The sequence below is a fragment of the Diuraphis noxia genome, unplaced genomic scaffold (genome assembly GCF_037042655.1).
Source record: "Diuraphis noxia isolate RWA-SAM2 unplaced genomic scaffold, SU_Dnox_SAM2 contig0003, whole genome shotgun sequence".
Taxonomy (NCBI): Eukaryota; Metazoa; Arthropoda; class Insecta; order Hemiptera; family Aphididae; genus Diuraphis; species Diuraphis noxia.
The window spans coordinates 54,534,457-54,557,008 of record NW_028301713.1 but is presented as its reverse complement, the minus strand read 5'-3'; the positions used below and the strand labels follow the sequence as shown (position 1 = coordinate 54,557,008).

General features: G+C 28.0%; 2 protein-coding genes across 2 annotated transcripts; both read right to left on the bottom strand.

Annotated features, from left to right (window-relative positions):
* Positions 1-1,055: 1,055 nt before the first annotated feature.
* On the bottom strand, positions 1,056-20,002 carry LOC107162876 (uncharacterized). The gene is made up of 10 exons (XM_015510000.2): positions 19,418-20,002; positions 5,602-5,755; positions 5,399-5,524; positions 5,182-5,325; positions 4,472-4,589; positions 3,510-4,398; positions 3,248-3,437; positions 3,033-3,170; positions 2,680-2,973; positions 1,056-2,619 (listed from the first exon to the last, which is right to left on the bottom strand). Exons 1-10 carry the CDS (start codon positions 19,516-19,518, stop codon positions 2,380-2,382), a joined length of 2,394 nt encoding a protein of 797 aa, XP_015365486.2. The 5' UTR covers positions 19,519-20,002; the 3' UTR covers positions 1,056-2,379.
* Positions 18,309-19,411, bottom strand: mIF3 (mitochondrial translation initiation factor 3). The gene has a single exon (XM_015510001.2). The coding sequence runs from the start codon at positions 19,065-19,067 to the stop codon at positions 18,438-18,440; it is 630 nt and encodes a 209-aa protein (XP_015365487.1). The 5' UTR covers positions 19,068-19,411; the 3' UTR covers positions 18,309-18,437.
* Positions 20,003-22,552: the final 2,550 nt, after the last annotated feature.

Genomic DNA, 22,552 nt, shown 5'->3' with positions numbered 1-22,552 from the left:
AAGTTGATAATGGTTAACCTGATAAATATAAGGGTGAAAATATTTAAAAAATATATAGTTCTAGAACAAGATGGTTCCAAAATTTTGAAAAAAAAAAAAATTTGAAAAAATTCAATAGTTTTTGAAATAATGAGTGTTGTTTGATAAAAGAATCACCCTGTATGCTATTTTAAAATTTCCAATAGACATTTATCTTTATGATTTAATGGATATGATTAAGTACCTATGTACAATCAATAAACCTAAACAAGAAATATATGATGGCAAAAATACACATTACACAAATTCCCAGCTTGATTTTATAATTTCATTAATTTTTCCCAATAGTCAAAAATGTTTATGGTCCCGTGAGTGTCCAATATTTAGAGATTTTACTGTAGTATGTAAGAGTGCCAGTGGCGTAACTTGGAGTCAATCCTGGGGGGGGGGGGGGTGTGGCAAGCAGTAGTAAAACTAAAAATGCATATATATAACTAATCTTAGTTCGCATTGTGCTATTGTGGTAATAACTAATAACCTGCCATGCCATCACTGTCATCTATCTGCAATTCCTTGTATTACGATATGAAGGCGCTCGGTTTATAATGATACTATTAATAAATAATCTTAGGCACTCAAAAATTCAAAACGATAAATCTATTATTATTAATTTATTAAACAATCCATTATGCTGTTTAATTTTGCTATGATAAAATAGTAATTGAATTATAAGTTATAACTTTTAAAGGAGAGCAAAACTATATTATTGCCCCCTCTTGCCCCCCTCCCAGATTACACCTATGAAGTGTGCATAACTTAATTTTCTTTTATTTATATTATTAGGTATATTAGGTTTAGTGAGTATAATACAGAGTGTAACTGTACTATTTGACAAAAATATTAATATTTATAATGGAAATTTGTTAAATAGTCTTGTTACAGCTTATATACTCTGTATATTTTTTAAATTATAAATAAATGTATTGATGGTTGTTTTTGGTGTCTGTAGGATTTAATTTCTTGGGGCCTTGGAAATCACAAGTTAGAGTTTCCAACAATATGATTAAAAATAATAATTGTATACAAATAATCTTTTATTTTCAGTGGGGTTAAACCCCTAACTCCTTAATATATGCCACTGTTTGAAACTTTGATTTACTATTATGTAGATTTATAAAAATATTAGACAGATTTATGATGCCTACTGTAAGTATATCATTTAAATGTTATTTTTAGTTAAATTAAAAAGTAACTTATAAAATATCATAACACAATTATAAAAACATTTCTTTTAAACAGTGCATAACAGTAAATTATAAAATAGGTCATTGGATAACAAAGAACATGTTGAAATTATCTATGTACTTAACACTTTTTTTTGATAATATGATATACAGGAAGTTCACAAATTAATTTAACTAAACAATAATGATAATATATTATTATATAACAATTATATGTATACAAAAAAAAATATTGCGTGCAATAATTAGAATAACAAAAAACGTATAATTATGTTTAACTGATAATTTATTGTAATAAACAATATAGTATAGGTTTTTTTTATCTTAAAACTTCTAAAAAACTATTTATAAAACATGAAGCTTTTATGAAACACTGTTAAACAACTAAACAATTATTAAAATAATATTATGTATAATGTATATAACAATAAAAATAAAACAGATTTTACACAAAAATTACCCAATTACAAATATAATTTAATATTATATTATGGCACAAATGTTTTTATGATCTGAATTTGTAACATTATTTTTAAGTTACGTTGTTTATCCAATGATGTTATGATTACTGTGTGTAATTTTGGCAATGTACCTGTATTAGGGTTTTTTTTGTATATATGATGTACTACAAAGTGTTCCAATTGACTAGGAATACAAAAGAACTTAAAATATCTATAAGTAGAATATTGATAATTACAAATGATACATTATTTTTTTTGGTTTATCACTATCAACTGAATGTGTTTTAATTTGAATGTTTATTGATACATAGGTAATTATATTGTCTGATTATTTAAATATAAAATATAAGAAACTGAAATTAAAAATATTTAAGGAATGTAAAAGACCTGTTAGTTTTATTTTATAGTATCATTTATTTAATTATTTTTTTTAATTCAACATTTATTACTTATTTTATTAACTTCTAATTGACTTATAGAATAATTTATTCATTGTTGATTGTAAAATGTGCCAATACGCTCTATAAACATGAATATAATTTATTTATACATGGACAAAAATAAAACATTTACCTAAATGTACATACACTGATTGTTATGACTCAATTAAAAATATACTTTTATTAGCACACTGTGAAATATAAGTAAAAACTAATTTTGGGTTTCAGGACACTAATATTTGCTAGTGATAACTATTAGTGAGGAGAAGTTTCTTCTGGCATACTGAGCTCCATTTGCATTGATCCTAATGACATCTGTAGATTATTGCTTAAATTACCAACACTATCTGCACGAGGTAATCGTTTGCCAAAATGTCTTTCAACCCATTTCAACATAGTCAACACAGAATCTGTACTTGGCAAACGGCGTTCAGCCGATGTTTTTACAATTTGAGATTGGGCTACTCTGAAAGTTGCTGCCATACCTTTTAATGCCTTTAATAAATAAATAAATTAGACCAATATATGATTTATTTTAAGATGAATAGAAATTACCTGCATCGCATCTTCATCAGTTACATCATCTCCTGCATAAATAATGCGTATGCGTTCACTCCAATCCAAACCAAAAGCTGTACGTAAAATATACAAAGATGCACGTCCCTTATTCCATTGTACTGGAGGTTTAGCTTCAATGGCACAATGAGCCTGACCTGCTTTAAATCCTGCTTCTTCAATAAGACGCTGTGCTGCGGCTGCAAGCTCAAGTCGAGCATTTACTGGCACTTCACGGTAGTGGTATGTCAATAAAGTACCTTTATTTTCTACCCATGCACCGTCTTTACAAACCTAAAAAAAGAAAAGAAATAAGTTTGCTTGTAATTTATCCATAACCACTTGATAGTTACTTGTTCTTGAAGCACTTTCAATAGATCCCCAACTTTATCTTCATATTCTTTAGGCATTGGATGCACAAACCTACTTCCATCTGGATGAAGAATTTCCAGTCCATGATTACCAGCATAAGTCAAACCTTCAATTCCAACCTAAGTTCAAAAAAATAATTTTAACTATTTTTTCTGTTGTATATAATATATGGACAATTTAACAATTAATAACAAACCATGTCTTTAACATTGTGAACATTTCTACCAGAAATAATAGATATGTATACATCAGACATGTTAGCCAACCTTTCTAAAACACTTTTAGTTTCTAAAGGTAATATAGCGAGGTCTGGATGAGGAGCTAATGGAGCCAATGTACCATCATAGTCTAATAGTAATGCAAGTTTGTTTGTGTTACCAATATATCTATAACAAAAAAATTAATTAATTAATTATACATAAATATATAATACATACTTGTAAAATACAACTATTTACTTTGATAAATAATCATCAAAATCCTGTAAAGTGACTGGCTGCATAGTAGTTGGCAAAACATCATCTCCATCTTCAAATATTAGAGTTCCCATTGCTTTAAGAAAAGATCGCATCCAATAATCAACATCGTGTATTTTTTCTCTACGTCTTAAACACCTCATTCTTAACATTCTTTCATCTTCAGGCATGGTTAATGCTCTATGCAAAATATCAGCTGCTTCAACTAATTCATATGGATTACAAATTAAAGCTTCATGCATCATTTCGCCAGCACCGGCAAATGGTGATACTATTAGAACACCAGGTGGTTCTTTGATTTGACAAGCAACAAACTCTTTGGCGACTAAATTCATTCCATCTCGAAGTGGTGTAACCATTGCTACAGCTGAGTCACGATAGAAAGCTGCCAAATCACTTTGACTGACACACCCATAAATATATCTGATAGGTGACCAATTAGGTGTTGTAAAACGTCCATTTATTCGTCCAACAAGCTGGTCCATTTCTTCTTTAAGGTCCTGGTATTCCTTAACATCTGTCCGTGATGGTACAGCAATTTGCATAAGTGCTACTTTACCCTTGTGTTGTGGATATCGCTCCAATAACAATTCAAAAGCCTTAAGTCTATGTACTAATCCTTTAGTATAATCCAATCGATCTACACCAAGTACCAATTGTAATGATGTACTTATTACTGTAGGTGCTTGCTCTGCCATTTCTACAAATCTATCAAATGGTATACCAATTGGCAATGGACGAATACGTACTGTGCGACCACCATGTTCAACAAGTAAGTTTTTTCGATCTACACGGCATCCTAATCTACGCTGACAGCAATCCACAAAATTTAAACAATAGTCTTCGATATGAAAACCAACCATATCACAGCCTTAAAAATAAAGTAAACTTGAGTATAAACTATAAAAATCAACCAACTATAAATTAGATAGTTATGTACATACCTAACATTCCTTGGAGAATTTCATCAGCCCATGGAAACAGCCTAAAAATATCCCATGGAGGGAATGGTATATGAAGGAAAAATCCTAATTTAAATTTCAAATTTTTTTCATCCGCCGCCTAAAATTAATAATTTACATAATTATATAATGATTATATACAATATATTCAGATTTTCAAAAATATTTTACGCTAAAAGTACATAGTCAAAAGAAGTATGTCAAGTTTTTTTTTCATATTTTAATCATGAATGATAAATAATAAATTTGCCTATTATTATATTTTGAATTTACTATTATAAAAAAAAAAATTTATATGATAACATAATTTCAATAAAATTTCTATTTTTTTATACCTAATTAAATCAGTAAGACATTTACATAAAAATTATATTCTACGCTCCGTCTCGAAAGAGAATAATCAGTCAGCCAACCAATTTATGTCAGTGCTGTTCATCTCCTACCCACTGTGTTCGCTTAATCACGTGGTTCTTTACACGCCAATCACATTATTCACAATGTGCAAAAAGAGATTGTTCTCTTTTGAGACAAAGTATAAACAAACATTTTTGTTCTTAGATAAACTATTATTACTTCAGAAAATAAGGAAGTACAAATTGAATTGGTTGTACAAATATTTAAAAAAAAAATTCCCATACATTCTTTTGACTTACAGCTATTTAATTTATGTAAGTATATAAGCAACATTTTACATTTCTAATGCTGTTAGCAGCTAACATAAGATGATAATCATGCAACCAAACAAGAGGTGTTCCTGAATCTGTATCTTCTCTTGATAAATTTTCCAAAGCTCCTACTGTTTTTGATGCAAATTCTTTATTGACTGCACAATATGACTATGAGAAATCAAAAACAAAAAAAATTGGATAATTTTATTTCAGTATTTTTTTAAAAATTTGTTTTCATTACTTTCCAAGAATCAGCAGAAAATTGTGCTCTGTCAGGCATTGAATGAAATAGAGGCCAAAATGTTCCATTACAGCAACCATTATAATAACTGTCAAATGTTTGTGGGTCAAAGTCAACAGGAATAACCTTAAAAAGGAACATAAAAAAAAAATTTTGAAATAAATACTATTTTAGTTCATTTAATATTAAAATAAACAACTAACTTTATCAGAACGTAATCCAGCAGTAGGTGTTGTATCATTTGGATCCGATTCTGGTATTTTTTCACCTTCCTCTAAGTGAACACCAGCCCATCCTACCCATAATCCATTTCCTTGAACAACAACAGGTGCTACAGCAGTGACTAGTCCACCAGCACTAAAATAAATACATTTAAATATTAAATAATTTTTTTAATAAATTCAAAATAAAAATTATAGCATGCATTATTATTGTAAAACTTATTTATTGATGATTTTAAATTATTGTACCACAGAGTGTAGCTGGTATTGGGGATATAATTGATTAATATTAGTTTTCCAATGAAACACAATATAAATATATTATATTATAGGTAGATTAATAAATAAGTAATATATACATGCAATTGTAGTATATTTGGCACAATTTAATTTTAACAATATTGAAATAAGATGTTATAATAATGAAAATAGTAAAGTATACATACATGAGTAACAAATTATTAACTTAGAGATGAAAAATGTTGTTTCGGTCATAACAGAATAATGAAAAAAGTACCCTTGAATATTTATTATAAATAAGGTATTTTGAATAGTATTTATAAATTTATAATCAACTGTAATATTTATAAATAAATAAACAGCTTAATAAAAGAAAATACATTTTTTCCATATTTTCTTTCAATTGTAAATTTTTAGTGAAAAGCTTATATTTCATTATTAATTGTAATTTATAATAAGGTAATAGTCAACTATATCAGCATACATTTGTTTATTTAATCTGTAGAGAGTATAAGTTAAACATAAATTAAGATGTTTCAATATAATATATTATTATATTCCAGTCAGTTTTTATCTTGTATGATTAAGATATGTTTACCGTTTACCATACAAATAATTCGAGTATTTAATGTTGATTTTAATATATTTTATTTTTATCGGCATTTACTGTATTGTAATTTTTGAAAGTATTTATTTATTATACTTTAAGTACTTTATATAAACTTATTTATTAGATAAATGAAATAACTAACTAGAATTAACAAAATCCAGAAAATTTTTCATGATTGTAAAAGTTGATATTTCGTTTTCTTTATTTTTTTTTAAAAAATATTTTAGTATTATAATACAATCACTTACAATAACATTATAGTAGTTTTTTTTTTTATTATTATTATTTGAATTAAGCCTCGGCAACTATGGCCATTGGCAACAATGGGTTTAACTCTAAATTATTTACATGTTAAATAAGTGACATATTAAATACTATTGATAAGGTTGGACTTAGTAATAAAGGTTATTATTTGTCTTATATTGTCTGGGTGGAGGGCTTTTGACAGGATGTTTGAGATGCCTGCTTCCCGTCTATCCGTTTTGTATGAGAGGCATTCAGTTAAGATGTGTTTGATTAAAAGAGGAGTACCGCAGCTGGCACATACATTATAGTATATACTTATAATAAATGTTAGTAACTTTGTTACTAATATGTTATTAGTTCTATAATAATCATACTTTCATAAGTATTTAAAAATATGGAAATCATTTATGCAAATTAATTTGTAGAATAATACCTAACACAAATGAATTTACAAATAATATAAGAATAAAAACAACTAATTTTAAATAACATCCATTACCTAATAGTACTCAAATTGTGTTGTAATTTTGGTTTTAGTACCTGTTATGTTACACTTTATTATAACATTAAGAATAAAAGTAATTTACCTATTAAATTTTAAAATAACTTGTTTGGACTTAGAGTCTTCAAAACATCAAATAGGTGCCACTTTTTAAGTTTTTGTTACCATCTATTCATAATACAAACATTTATTTTGAAAAATGTTAATTGGAACAATCTTCTAAGTTTTATTTACACAATTACACATCAATTAGGTACTATAGTATAATAATAGATAAATGGTTTAAATACCTTTATTAATTAAAGTTTCTAAAAAACACTAACACTATACCTAGTATTGTAGTCTGTAGACTATAGTAGGTAATTAATAGTAGAAAACTGTGTATATACTATGTATATCAACTAAAAGATGAACTGACTATCAAGTAAACCATATTTTAATTTATATTGTCATTCTGTAATACTATAGTTGACTATTAAAATTATTTATTTATCTTATTTGAAAGAAATAATATTTATTTCTTAATAATAATGATAAATGATGATTACACATTACCCAACTAATGGTACTTATATTGTAACATAATAACTTACTAATAATTTAAAGCAAAATAATTAAAATCATAGTCATGCATGCATAAACAATAACCAGAATCTCTAAAAATATATTGAATATAGAGTTAAGATGCCTATATAATCTAAAATGTAGGTCATTATGAAACAGAAAAGGCAGTTCTTGCTAAACACAAATGATTCATTCAAAAGTCGTAGGTTAATACAATAATACAACTTTTTCTAATTCCTCCAATCTAAACTTTCAATTACCTATACTGGCTGATTCATTTAATGAAAGACACTCATTGTATCAGAACAAATATATATATTAAACATTTTGTATCTTACAACTGGAACAAACCCAGAATTTTTTTTTTTTAAGCAATGTTTTTTTAATTAATGAGTGCTCAATGATAAAAGAATTACGTATACCAGAATCAGTACAGGAAATAAATGATATTTTATTCAAACAGTAACTTATTCCCTATAGTCCTTGAATAATTCATTATCAGTGTCTATAAAGATTTATTTATTCTATGACAGTATTTGGTATAAATGGTAACTTAACATTATCACGAGTACCCAAAGTTTCTGAAAATATTAAAGTATCTTTTACTCATATTGGTATAATTCTTTTTTACCGGATTCCATTTTTATTTTTTTTTATTTGAGTTTGTTATTATACTGAAAACGATATAGAAGTCAGGATTTAACAGTTGTGCTTGTTTTGAAATCCAAAACCCATACAATGTTTTCAATTTTAATTGCCTTAGTGAGCTGGTTACCATGCCAGGTGTACCTATATGAAAATACTATACATTTCAATTAGCTATAACTTTAAAAGCTAAATCCAGCCACCAAATTTTGACTTGCCCATCGTTTTCAGCATACTAAACTACATACACTCAAACAGAAAAAAAAAGAAAAGAGTATGGTAAAATAGAAAATCCCTATACATTTAATATCAAATTACCAATTTATAATTTATTGTATCAGTCAATATAATTAATTATTACTAAAAATTATAAATACCAATTATAGGTATGTTACGATGGTTTTCATATCAAGCTTGATTCGTGTTAAAAAAAAATTATCTTGTATTAATATTTTCGCAAAAGAATTGTTTTCATAAAAAACGTGGTAAATTACAAGTGTTCATCATTTAGCAGAAGCATGCCAAGTATTATGGATAGTAATTAATAAGGTCAAATGTATACCTCATGTGAATATTTGAATGGAAAATATAAATCTATTTATGTGTATTATGCGCTTGTGAAATTTTTCAATGGAAATTAAATTATTAAAAACACATGTTTTTACTCTTTATAAAAATCAAAATTATTGCAAAAATATAAAGGCGTATAATATAATACAACACAAGAGTCAGGAATAAAAATTAAACTAACTTTTTTTTTTCTTATACTATAAGAAAATATTGTAATAATAATACCTTCATTTTATTATCTACATAAAATTTACCATTTTATAACTTATCAGAAAAATTATACCTCCCAAAGCTTAGTTAATTTAACTTAGCTTAGACAACTATGTCGTAAGGTATTGGACATTAATAAATAGTTATTGTCTAATTGGCTATTTAGTACTATAACCTATTAGGTATCATCGTATCTGCAAAATAATACATTTATAAGACCTATACAAACACAAACCAGCGCTCATTTTTTAATCTACGAAACAAGCTAAAACAACATTGCATCAAATCCAAGCATATTTCCAGATGGATTTTATTAAATAATTTAAATATTCCATTTAAATCTATGGTAAATTTTTAACAAGTTATTTCTGGTCAAGTAAATATGCCTCAAATGAAACAAAAAATTGAATCAAATACATTAATAAGGTTAAACCGTTAAATCCGTACAACCCGAATTGGAGAAATTTACAATGATAAATTAAACAATTAAAATGCTCGCATTTTCCTATAATTATTTAATTCCTATACACTTAATTTATATATCCATATACCTAATTTTTAAAATATAAAAAATTATCGACTAAATAACCTAAACACCTTTAAGCGTCACAATTCATAATGAAAAATTTATTATTACGTATTAATTATTTAATTTATGAGTCTACTCTCAACTAATATCAATAGTAATTTTGAAATATATACCTACCATAACAGCAAAGCTATTTCCCGCCGCCTTTCGAGAGCATCTATGAATTACATTATAAATATTAGACATTGATTTTTCTTTCATATAGTAGGCTTTAACAACTTAACGAACAAAATACCATCATGCTACTAGGTATACGCAGAGGCGGTTTGAGTATACTATTTTTGGTGCACTGCACCACCAATGTTAGGGGGGTGGGTGATCTTGGTTGAGCATGTGCTGACCACAATGTTTAATTTTAATGTTTAATAAATGAAAAAAGTAATAAAGTACCTAATCAATGACATATGATAAATGATAATCGTGGCTGAAACTGTTGAAAGCGTCGAGTTAAGAATATAAGGGCCTTATAATTATAAACTATAAACTTATTAAAAAATATTTATTTGTAATTTCTATTATGATGGTGGTGTGTGTGGGGGGGGGGGTTGTCTATATATTGTCTTGCACCACTAAGTATAATACATTCAAACCGCCTCTGGGTATACGTATACCTAATACCTATTCTAGTTGTAAAAGCTTGAGTAATTACTAATAGTATTTTAATGGATTATAATGACCGCAAATCTTAATTTAATCATATTAAAAAGCAGTACGAAATTTGAGAAATGGTAAACACTGCATACAGCTGGCAGGATGGTTTATGTACACTGTTTTGCAATATACAATGTCAATGAATTATCAACATGTATGACATATGTCGTCGAACTATCCAAACCAAACCGTGTAATTTAATAATATAACACAACAAATATAATAGCTACATATTTGAGTACAAGGAAGCGGTTTATCGTTTGCATTCCTTAAAACGCATTAAATTGACTGTTGCAATATTGATATCCTCCAAACAACTATAATATACAACAGAATGTGCTTAAATAAAATTTTCTTGTGCATATATATATATATATATATTATATATATTATGCCATTATGGTAATGAAACAGCAGTTGATATAAGTATACGTAATACAGTATACATTTTAAATACCGAATACTCTCGGCCACTGGAATTTTGTCTACCATTCGGAGGGTTCAATTAGTAGAACAGTTATAGGTACGGAGTTTGTTACCAAAAAAACATCCATTATTAAGGGAAGTAAGGTTCCAATGTAGGTACTTAAATCAACTACCATAAAATAATAATAATCAAATCAAACCACTATACAGTATCGATTAATACAAAAACTCCAACCGGACAAAGCAATAGCCAATTCACAATGACAATGGTATAGGTATTGACGAATATGTAAATGTAAAAAAATCGAATCAGCCATCTTCTTACAACTTTTACTATTAAAAAACATTTATTATAACCACTTAAAAACTCTGAATGAGCTCTGTTGCCTACGGAAATAGAACAGGTAGCAAACCAGCAAAGTACCTATAAGTAATATCTTGCTACCAACACATACTTATTAAAACGTGTCACCTCTTACACACATTTTAATACACGCTATAATTTGCAAAAATTTAACATTTTATGTAGTCATTACTCGTTCGATTAGGTTAGGTCTGACGATAGTTAATTAATAATATAAAATATATCAAAAGTTGCAGTATTGCAAAATTGAAATACTTGCACCTGGTACATTTCAGATCACTCTTTAATATGACCCTGGCCAAATTTTTAACTGTTTAAGACTAGAATTTAAATGTTTGAATAAAAACACAAAAATTAATTTTTTAATTAAGATGACGTCGTACCCGATATTATCTCCATCAACTCCATCTTACACTCGTACGACATGGCAAATTTTCGAAGGTTAAGAGGAAGTGGGAAGTTCGATCATAATTCATAATCCTCATATTCTAGACAAATAGACCCTCAAAAAAAAAAAAAATATATATACATAATATATAGTGATATCAATCCTACTGATGTATGCTAAACTGCTAAGTGCTTACACATGATAAATTATTTAAGTAGTCAATCAATCTAACTAAAACGCAGAAGGCGAAGTTATAAATTATAATATTATATTGTACCTACTAATTAAAGTAAATAATCAAGAGGCGTGGATAGTAATGTTATTTTTTCCTCTATCGACTATCTTAAATATTATAATATTTTAGATTCTGAACGGAGTGATGAATGTATTGATTTTACCAATGATGTGTGTTTTTTTTTTGTGAGTGTGTGTGTCTGTGTACAGCATAACTACTCGAAATAATGCTTTAATTTTAAACTTTGCGGGTGGTTTTCGATGGAAAAATGAATAACCTTGGTGCGTTATAGAGGTCAAAAGTAAACATTTTCCAACAATTTTCAAAAAAATAGAGAAAAACAAAAAAAATGACAGAAAAACAGGAATTTTTACGTTAAACCAATTTTCGACCAAATCGATTTTTTTATATGGTTGTAATTCAAAAACTAATCACTGTAAATACTTGAAATTTTCACCAAATTTTTATTCTAGTGTTATCTATACCTTGTTAAATAAGAGCGCACCGGGCGACCTCAGGCAAAACAGGTTTTGTTACGTAAATTTGGTGAGCTCTTATTTGGATTTTGGAACAAGGTTTAATTTTCAAAAAATTTTTGACTTTTTTTGAGTTATTTATAGACCACTGGAATTTTCGATTTTTATGAGAATGTTTTTTTAAAGTATCGGTAAAAGAATGTTGGATGACCAAAAAAACATTAAAAAAATTGTGAAGTTAGTCACAATTTTTTTTTATAAGCTTTTATAGGTAGTTAACATTTTTACGAAATCTGTAGAAAACGCAAAAATTTGCAAGTAATTTTGAAGTTAAAAAATCATACAATTGTTTGTGTTTATAACTAAAGAATAAGGATTAAAATACAACACTAAGTTTTTCTTCAAGTAGCTATAATGAAAACTCAAAGTATCATTATAGGAAAAATTTTAAGTACGTTTGAATTTTAAATTTTTACGAAATAGGTACCTGGCGTAACGATAACGATTTATCCTCAAACGATTTTAAACATTTGTTATTATTCAAAAAGTATAAGTCATCGTAGATACTTGAACATTTTACCACTTATTTAGATTGGCATTTTCTTTACATGATTTAATTTTCAAAATATTTTGACTTTTTGAGATATTTATATATATATAAACAACTATAGACAACTAAAATTTTCAATTTTTCTGAAATTTTTTTTTTTTGAAGTGTCAATAAAATATTTTGGCCCAATCAAAATAGGTATTTGAAAATTTAATACAAAGTTCCTCATAAGTTATTCTTATAGCAATTAAAAAATTATAAGAATACATAAGCATAATTTTTTTTTTTAGCATTTAAAGTTCAAGTATTGACAAAAATTCGTCAAAACCATGAATATTCACAAATTATTTTGTAGTTCAAAATTCATAAAATTGTTTGTATTTATATCTAAGGTTAAAAAATTCAACACTAAGTTTTCCATAAGTTTTTCTTCAAATAGCTATAAAGGAAATTTGAAGCGTCATTATAGGAAAAATGTTTTGAGCGTTTGTTTTAAATTTTTATGAAATCGCGTAACGATAACAATTTATCCTCAAACCAGGTACCTATATGTACATCTATAATAATATAAGGTATTATGAATTTATGAATTATGATAACTACATGCAAAGTTTGTGGAAAAATTGATTAACCATCCCTTATGCAAAATGCGTCCTAATTGAAAAATAAAATATTTGTTTCAAAATAGATAATATAATATGACAATACCTATTTAAATATAATATATCCTAGACTGACAAATCATCTCCGTTCAGAATCGTTTTTCGTATACAATGATACCTATCATAGTATCATTGCATTCAAATTTAACCTACTCTAGTTAGAGGTCCACCGTCCACCCCACCCCCAAATATACAGCAGAGCGATACCCACTTAACCCGCTTTTTTTTGGATGAATTACAGTCTACAGAATAATTGAAATGAAAGGTATAATAAGTAAACACATACCCATTATTTTTAACAAATAACAGTGACAACTGGCAATAATAAGAGTATAGGAAGAATCAGAAGTACAAAAGTTGTAAATATTCTGATAATAAATAAAAAACAGTAGTAAAACTATAAAAATTATTTTATTATAGTTTTAATGAATAATTATTTAATCAAACATAAGATATATTACTGTTTATCTGTAAACAACATTTAACAATGATGTAGATTATCCAACTATAGTGAAACACTCATAACTCATAAATTCATAACCTACTAATACCATAGAGGTCAATTATTTTAACATTTATCGTACCTATGTACGTACCTACTTATCTCTATATTTTGAAATAGTTTAATTTGTTGCATTAATAATATTTTATAAAATTCAAAAATGTCGATCCTACGCACTTACGTCTAATTAAAGTTGTGGTCCATCATCATTCATCGGTGTTACATAACAATGATCAGTTTTAATTGAATTCATTTAGTTTCGATGAAAATACAATTATATGTAAAACTTATTCAAATGTTTAAAGATATTAATTTCCAGTGCTTTAAGCTTCCTTGCTTTAATCTTAATCTTTAATAGTAGATTCTTGTAAACAATTGTTATTTTGTACATTATCTTTTGGAGGGGTGAAAACAAAAATATTCCAAATAATTGGAAAAAATTACTTAATCCGGGAATATTTACGAAACAACAATTTTGATATAACAAATATATATTTTTTTTTCTAAAAATATATAATTGGGAATTTGGGAATAACTATTAAATTACTCAATAGTTTTATGGTAAAAACTCAATAAAGAAACTATGTTGACTTGAAATGTTAATATTAACATACAATATACATTAGTCATGAAGTATTTTGATGTTTTTTGAAATTTTTGATATTTTCTATTGTATAAAAATGTACTTGGTAAAAAAACCTTGTAAATGTAATTAAAAGTTCCCGAGTTTTTAATAAGATGTCCTTACTGCAGAGATTACCTAAATTATTTCGAAAATACATAGGTATGGCTATAATCTAACCTATGCCACATTTATCTTATATATTTATATATAAATATTTGAAGTACAAATTTTACGAAATCGGATAATCAAACAAAAAATATAAATCTCCGACTTGAAACATTTTGAAATTACGCAATTTTTATGACACATACCTATGAAAATCAACGACAAAACATCTTAAAAAATAGACATTAATACATCGTCTCAGTTCAGAATTGTTTTTAGTATGCAATGATTTAACACTAAATTCAACTTTAACATATCCATTACAGTGTCTTACTCAATGACGAGATAAACTGAAAACCACAGTGACTTCACCCATTTTATTTTATTTATTAAGTCTTACAAAATGATAGTGTGGTGAACAGAGGCGTTATTGTAGGGGGATATAGGGATATATCCTCCAGAGATTTTTTTTTTTTAATAACCATAATTAAAATTCCTTAAACACTTGGATTTAAAAAATATTAAGATTTGAAAATAAGAATTTATGGACATCATTATAGTTGAGATTTTTTTGATTTTACTAGTTTTTTAAAACTACGATACCTCAACAGTTATAATTTATGACAAGGAAATTGAATGTCTCATGATTAAAACATAAGTTTGAAAACCATTATTATGCCATTTACCTAATTTAATTTATAATAAAAAATTAATATAATACTATGATCTATGAAATTTGGGCAAGATGGGTGTGGGGGCATAACCCCCACTAGGACGATAGTGTAAAACTTATATCCCACCCCAGAACCAATTCCAAATTACGACAATGGTGATGAATAGTGTCAATACTTTCAAGTTGATTAGTCTATGTATAGCAAATATCAATTTACATTAAACTTCCATACAATTATAACAATAGTAATAACTATTAAGTATTAAGTAATCAAAACATTTAAAACATATTATTATATTGTGAACAATGTAAACAAATTTAGTTATAATTAATATAAACATAGATATACACTATAATCTCGTTTCTAATGGCGTTAAGCCTAATATAATATGCTATAACATTCAAGTTAATATATAAAATATATCATTTAGATAAAAAAATATATTTTTTATAAAAAACAATGGTCAATAATGAGTATTGAGTATCTTGCATTCAGTCAAGGCATGCAAAGAGTGCCATGGATAAATAATTAATGAGGTGGCGTTTATGTTTAAATGGGGATCTAACGATTGATAAATATAAATTTAATATGATATTACGGACTGAAAATTATAAAGTTTTTTAGACATTTTGAATTTGATGATAGCACATATGACAAACATCATGCGTAATAACGTGTTACCATTAAATCACGCAATTAGGTATACTAATCAAAACAAACAAGTTTTGTTTATTCAATGAAAACTCACGAAGCTTTGTACTGTTCGATTTCAACATCAAAATAATTCTCATATTCGTAAAATTTTGGTATCAACCTAATAAAAATGTACAATTGTTTATAAATACATAATATTATAATGAGCACATAATTGAACGTAATAATTTTTGGTACTAAAAATAAAATCAATTGTACTCAAGTTTTACATAAAAATTGGTTAGCTAAAGAAACAAAATGTAGAACCTAACTATATTATAACATTAACTCATAAAAGTAAACTCACTATATTAAAATAAATCGTTGAGAGATTTTTAACTTTTTTCTAAATTACAATAATTTACAAGGATGATCAATAATCATTACAAATTTAATATAGGATGGATAGCTAATTATTTATAATTGATAATAATAACTATAATTATTCGTTCAAACCCGGAGGGTTAACGAGTAAAACTCGGTGGGCTGCGACAATTTTGGTCCGTTTATAAGTCATGAGGCTGATTGAAAATGTGTCAATAGTTTTAAGTTGAAAAAATGAAATCTAAATGTTGGGCTTGCACAGTCCATAATATATGGCTATAGGTGTTGTTGACAATAAGTTTGCAAGTGGGCCGATAAAGCATAAAAAACTCAGTAGGCAGAATTTGTCTAATCCGGCACTGTTGTCTGTTAGCTATTAAACCACAAAGATACGTTTTTGAGTTATTACTTATATACAATCAATAAACATGTTCATCAGGTTTAAAATAACTAGAGATTAACCCTACCTCAAACATAAAATTAAGTAAGGCACCAAAAGAACTATTTCAACAATAGAACTAAAATAAGCAAAATATTGATTTTAATAAAATAAATTATTTTATTAATAATACATTGACTATTATTTGACATTTAATTATAATGTCATATTATGTACAAATAATATATTATTATTTTAAATTTAAGGGCTTAATTTAATAATTTTTAAGAAATTAAATAGTTTTAACATTTGCATAGACAAACTAAGGTATAAAAATTATGACATATTTTACATATTATCTATTTTATTTTATTTTCATTTATGAAAAAAATAAATAATCTTAGAAACTCTTGCTTAGTATTTAAATTGTATGTACCTAATTCAATTTAATATTAATTCTACAAATATTATACTATTAACATACTAAATAATAATTGTGTATATATGTTAAATTTTATTTCTTGTTTGTATAAGCAATTTAATAATTTTGTTTAACTAACATGATATGTCTATACTCTGTTCAAGTTAAGAAATGTAGTCGGCAGCAACCGATTTTTGCCAGGCTGTAGTCAGGCAACATTCATTTGTCACCCTCACTCAGTCAATTATTTTTTATGCGTAAAGTGTTATATTCCCATACCTATGAGCAGAAGACGGCTGCCGACTATGTTTCTTAATTTGAACAGAGTATAGCAGGAGTGGTCACTAACCTTAATTTTAAGAGCTGCAAATTTATGAAACTATTTCGAAGTGAGCCTCATTGTTAAGATAGGTAGGTATGTTTATAAAATGAAAACACATTTTTAATTTTATAACAAATAAAGGAACATTCATTTTTTATACTACACAGAGCATTATTGTTTGGATAGATACACATTAAGAAATGGGATTTTACTTTTGAGTAGTGCTTTTTATACTATACAAATTAATTTTACTCGAAGCTTTGTGTCAAGAGCCACACAAGACCACCCCTGGAGTATAGTATTTATAATATTTAATCATTAGGTAACTGATGAGGTACAATAGTACAATTCAATCAAAAATTTCAAATAAGAAAAATTTATAACATCAATATCAATTATAAAATAAATAATGATATAATTGAAATATTAGTTTTTATAATATTAGATCATTAGTTTTCTCCAACAAATTTTATAATTGTACAACCAAAATATGATAAACAATGATTGAATATGTTTATTTAGCAACCTACTCTATTTCCATATAAATAAACTATACCAAGACATTTTGTTTATTTGGCAACTGTCATTCCTCTTTTTTTTATATTACATATTTGAAAACCATCCAACATATTGAGCCAAAAAATACTTGCCTTTGATTAGGAACCATACGATATAAATGTTACAAGAAGTTGAAGAGAAATATATAAAAAATAAAATTTTGTAAAATAGTTTTTATTAGTAAACATTTATAAATTCATAGTAACAATACTATAATTAATTTAAACTTAAATAATCTAAAACTTAAAAAAATAATTATTTGTAAATAGGCATATCTAAAATGTGAATCAAGATTTTTTTGGAGGTAATAACTGAAACTTCACAGAATCTCCTTTTTCTCGTCTTTGAACAACTCTTGAACACTCTTGAGTCATTTTTATGACTTCATCAGCAACCTCATTAGCCGTATCACCAGTGACTGTCACCCGTACTTCATACATTTTAGATAGCCATTTACGGATGTTATTTACTTTTGATTCTAAATCACTTTGTCCAATACGGCAATTTATCAGTACTGTTTTTTCCCCTTTGAGTTGATTATGATTTTTCTCATCCTTTTTTTGATGACTTTTCTGATCCTCTTTGAGGAACTGATTGGGTGTCATCATTTGATATACAGGCCGCTGTGTTTTAGTATCGATATCAATAATTTTTACCAATTTCAGGCCTCGTCTTTCACACATTTTGGATGCTACATCCATAGTGACTACAGATATATCCTTCTCCGGTCCCAACAGCGTAATTTTCGGCAGTGGTACGGTTTTTGGTCTAGTCTTTTTCAGAGCACCTTCGTTGTCAATCTCCAATCTATTTTTCTTGAATTCCAACGATCGACAAAGACAAACGTTAGACGTCGGTTGCCAGTTAATCGGCAAACGTATCGCATACAGAGAGCTCGTTGCAAATCTCTTAAGCATAGTCAATTATTGGAATACAACGAAAAATTTAAAACAATGGAACAAAATATGTGGTCCAGTGCGTAAGTAATCTTAAAAATAGTTACCAGTGCGGGACGCGAGCACACGGCGGGCTAACGAAATGATAAATGTTGTCAATATTGATAACATACATACACACACACAAACACACACGTCATAGAGTATTTAGTATAGAATTATAGTATATTCTGTGAATATACACACACAAGGTTCTTATCATTTTTGTTGTCGCTAAATAAAAGCCAAGATAAAACACAGTACACACGGTACTATTCGCATTTTGGACATCAGTCATATTTTTTTTAAACAGTACTTAAACCCAATCATACCTGGCTTTTCTTTCCCATTTTTGCGTCTGTTCATTTTTTTTTAGAACGAACGGAAGCCTGTTGGACACTATGATGAGCTTGCCGGACGCATGTGCTGTCATGGTGGCGGTCGTGTTTGATGATGATGGACGCAAAAACGAAATATTATATTATGATATAATGTCACAGCAGCGATTTGAAAAACAATTATTAACCCTGACGCAGCACAAAGACACTGCACGGAGTGACTGATCTCTGTTGTTATTATTATTGTTATTTGAGTATTGGATGTATGCCGTTATTCCTACTGCTTCCCGTGCTAACCAACAGTCGCCGTCGTCGTCTTCGTCCGGTCGTCGTCGGGGTCTCGACTCTCGGTGGGCACCAGAAAAGAGGTGGCGCACAGGCGCGTATGACGTCACGAATCACGACCTAAAGACGTGGTATGCCATGGCGGTGAGGATGGAGTCGGCGGCGACGAATATATACGATAATAACACCTGGTTACGTTTGCCGTGGTGGTACTGTGCTAAAAGTATAGACCGCGCATTCGCTCGTTGCGTGTGCCGCGTCCGCCGGCGCTATCAGCAGTACTCAGTTCCAATACGGCAATTATTAATGGCATTATGGCAATACCCGTTTGCCGTGATTGAACGACGATCAGCTGAGTACTGAACTGCTGACGAGTCTGTGCGACACCCCCCCCCCCAACAACACGCATACATTGATGCCTGACACATTATATATTATATGTATCGACGATCGTGTATTTGTATTTTGCATAGTTATATATAACGTCGGTTCCGTGTCCCAAGGTCGGCCGTCGATATAATTGAATCATTCGACGGCGGCGTTTTCGCTCGGACTGACGAATTTCCGTATATATATCATCATGGCCCGACGGAGAGAAATCAATATTAAACGGACGTGTCCCCGCCCGCCGTTGTTTCATTTAATTAATTTTTTTCCTATTATAAAGCTCTGGTTTTTTTTTTTTTAAACTCAAGTCGTATGTATAGAAAAAAATACCTGTAATAAAATTCTAATCGTACAACATACTTATGGACAGGTTGTGTTGAATACTTGACTGAATGCAAACCAGTATAATATTATACATAATATAATTTATATTGTTTACAATATTCTAGTTTATATTGGTTTAACTAGTAATATATAGTTTACTTTTAAATGCATAGCTATTATAGGCTATAGCCTATTAAATATACCAATATTACTATATTGTTATATTATTATACAACATAATGTGCCAACTATTTATCTACCTATATAATACTTGTAGAATATAAAATATGTGCCTATATATTCATTAAAACGTAGATACTTATACTCAGTTAAACCTACATAGAACGTATATTTTTCACTCAATTCTGCCTTTAATTATAAAATCTCTACCTATCCATCCATTATTATTTATAAAATTATAAATTTATAATGCATGTACCTATTATAGGGTGATAATCTATTAAATTAAAGTATTAAACTTACGCTGATATAATAACACTTAATTTTTAAACTTCAACTATGATTTAATCCTAGCTAGTAAGTAGTAAGCCTCCTTAAAAATAAAATTCATTATATGTGTATGTGTGTTTTATTTGATTTTAAAAGTAGTAATTGCAAATACATACTGTTAGGTATTAGTGCAACGCAGTAAATCTGTAGATATTACTTGTTGTCAGCGCAACTAGATATTTGAACAAGGGGGTGCTTAAGTTCCCGATTTTTTTATGACCTAATGGGACTTAACTTTTTAGGCAATTTTTTAGGGTGCTTAAGACCCAAAGCACACTACTCTTCCTAGTTGGCCTAGTTGCGCTAATGTACATAAGTACCTAATACCAACTATATTTTACTAATTTTACTATTTAGTATATAATATAGAAACATATGATGGCCATAAATAAGAAATATATACAGGGTGTCCCGCGAGGATTTACCCATTGTAATACCTTTTTCTAGTTTTGAAGAAATAAAATATGATCACACTGAAAACGTTCGCGGCCGTACGAGCACGCAGACGGTTGGTCATAATATATTAAATTTGGTATCACTACGGTGTTAAAAGTCAGGAAACTGATGAAAATAAAATTTTGAATTTAAATTTGAGAAAAATAAACTACTTGGCTATCTTCATTTTTTATAGAAATAAATAAAAAAATATAATTTTTTAACTTTTTTGGCAACGTATTAAAATAAATTTAAAATAAAATAATTGGAATTCTTATTCTTGTGAGTGTTATTACAAAACCAGAATTTCGATATATCCATTATTTCGTGAGATATCATAATGAACAATGAGTAAACCCTCGCGGGACACCTGTCTATATTTCATTCAAAGCTATCAAACATTATATATTTAGTAAACATACGATAATATAATATGTAATAAACTAATGCAGTAATGTCAAATTTATTTGTTCAAGTGCTATAAGTAAAAAAATACTGACATGTACGTACATGTACCAATGTATAGTACATCAGTATATATATACATATACCTAGATTATACATTTATAAATAAAAATACAAGATAAAAGCATGAAAAACGAAGTTTTCTATTAGAAATATTCCAGTGATTAGAGTCTTAATGTCTTACTGCCTTATTAGAGCTCAAGACCATACTCTAAAAAGAGCGGGACTAATCATGAATGCATGCCCTGGTGCCTAGGAATTAGGATGTAGCACGTAGCCACTCAAAAGAAAAAAAATAGAAAATAGATTTTTATTACGAGTATTATTATTACGAGTATAATCGTATAGGTACCTAATGTGACTCCTGACTTCATGAGTGTAGATACGCTGCTAGGAAAATGGGAATAAAACGAATACAGTTTTTATAATTTTGACTATTGATAAACGTACAGACAGATAATAATATCTTAAACTATGGTTCTTACATTAATGTTTGATAATTATTGGTAAGTATCTTATCTTAGTATCTAGTATCCACCAACATAGATGTTTACAAAAAATAAGTTCCGCAAAGTTCAGAGCGTTAGAAAGGACGTGATCAGTTTCAGAGGTTTTTGCTTTTTTGGTAACATATTTAACATAGGCCCATAGGCGCAGCTTAATGAATTTTTATGGGGAGGCTTTAGACTAAAATGTTTTGGCTATCTATATATAACATATATA

Coding starts and splice junctions, on each gene's coding strand:
- mIF3 (XM_015510001.2), bottom strand. CDS start 19,067: ATGCTTAAGAGATTTGCAACGAGCTCTCTGTATGCGATACGTTTGCCG.
- LOC107162876 (XM_015510000.2), bottom strand. CDS start 19,518: ATGACAGCACATGCGTCCGGCAAGCTCATCATAGTGTCCAACAGGCTT. Junction 2,974..3,032: donor TGAAAGTGCTTCAAGAACAA/GTAACTATCAAG, acceptor TTCTTTTTTTAG/GTTTGTAAAGACGGTGCATG. Junction 2,620..2,679: donor CTGATGAAGATGCGATGCAG/GTAATTTCTATT, acceptor TATTTATTAAAG/GCATTAAAAGGTATGGCAGC.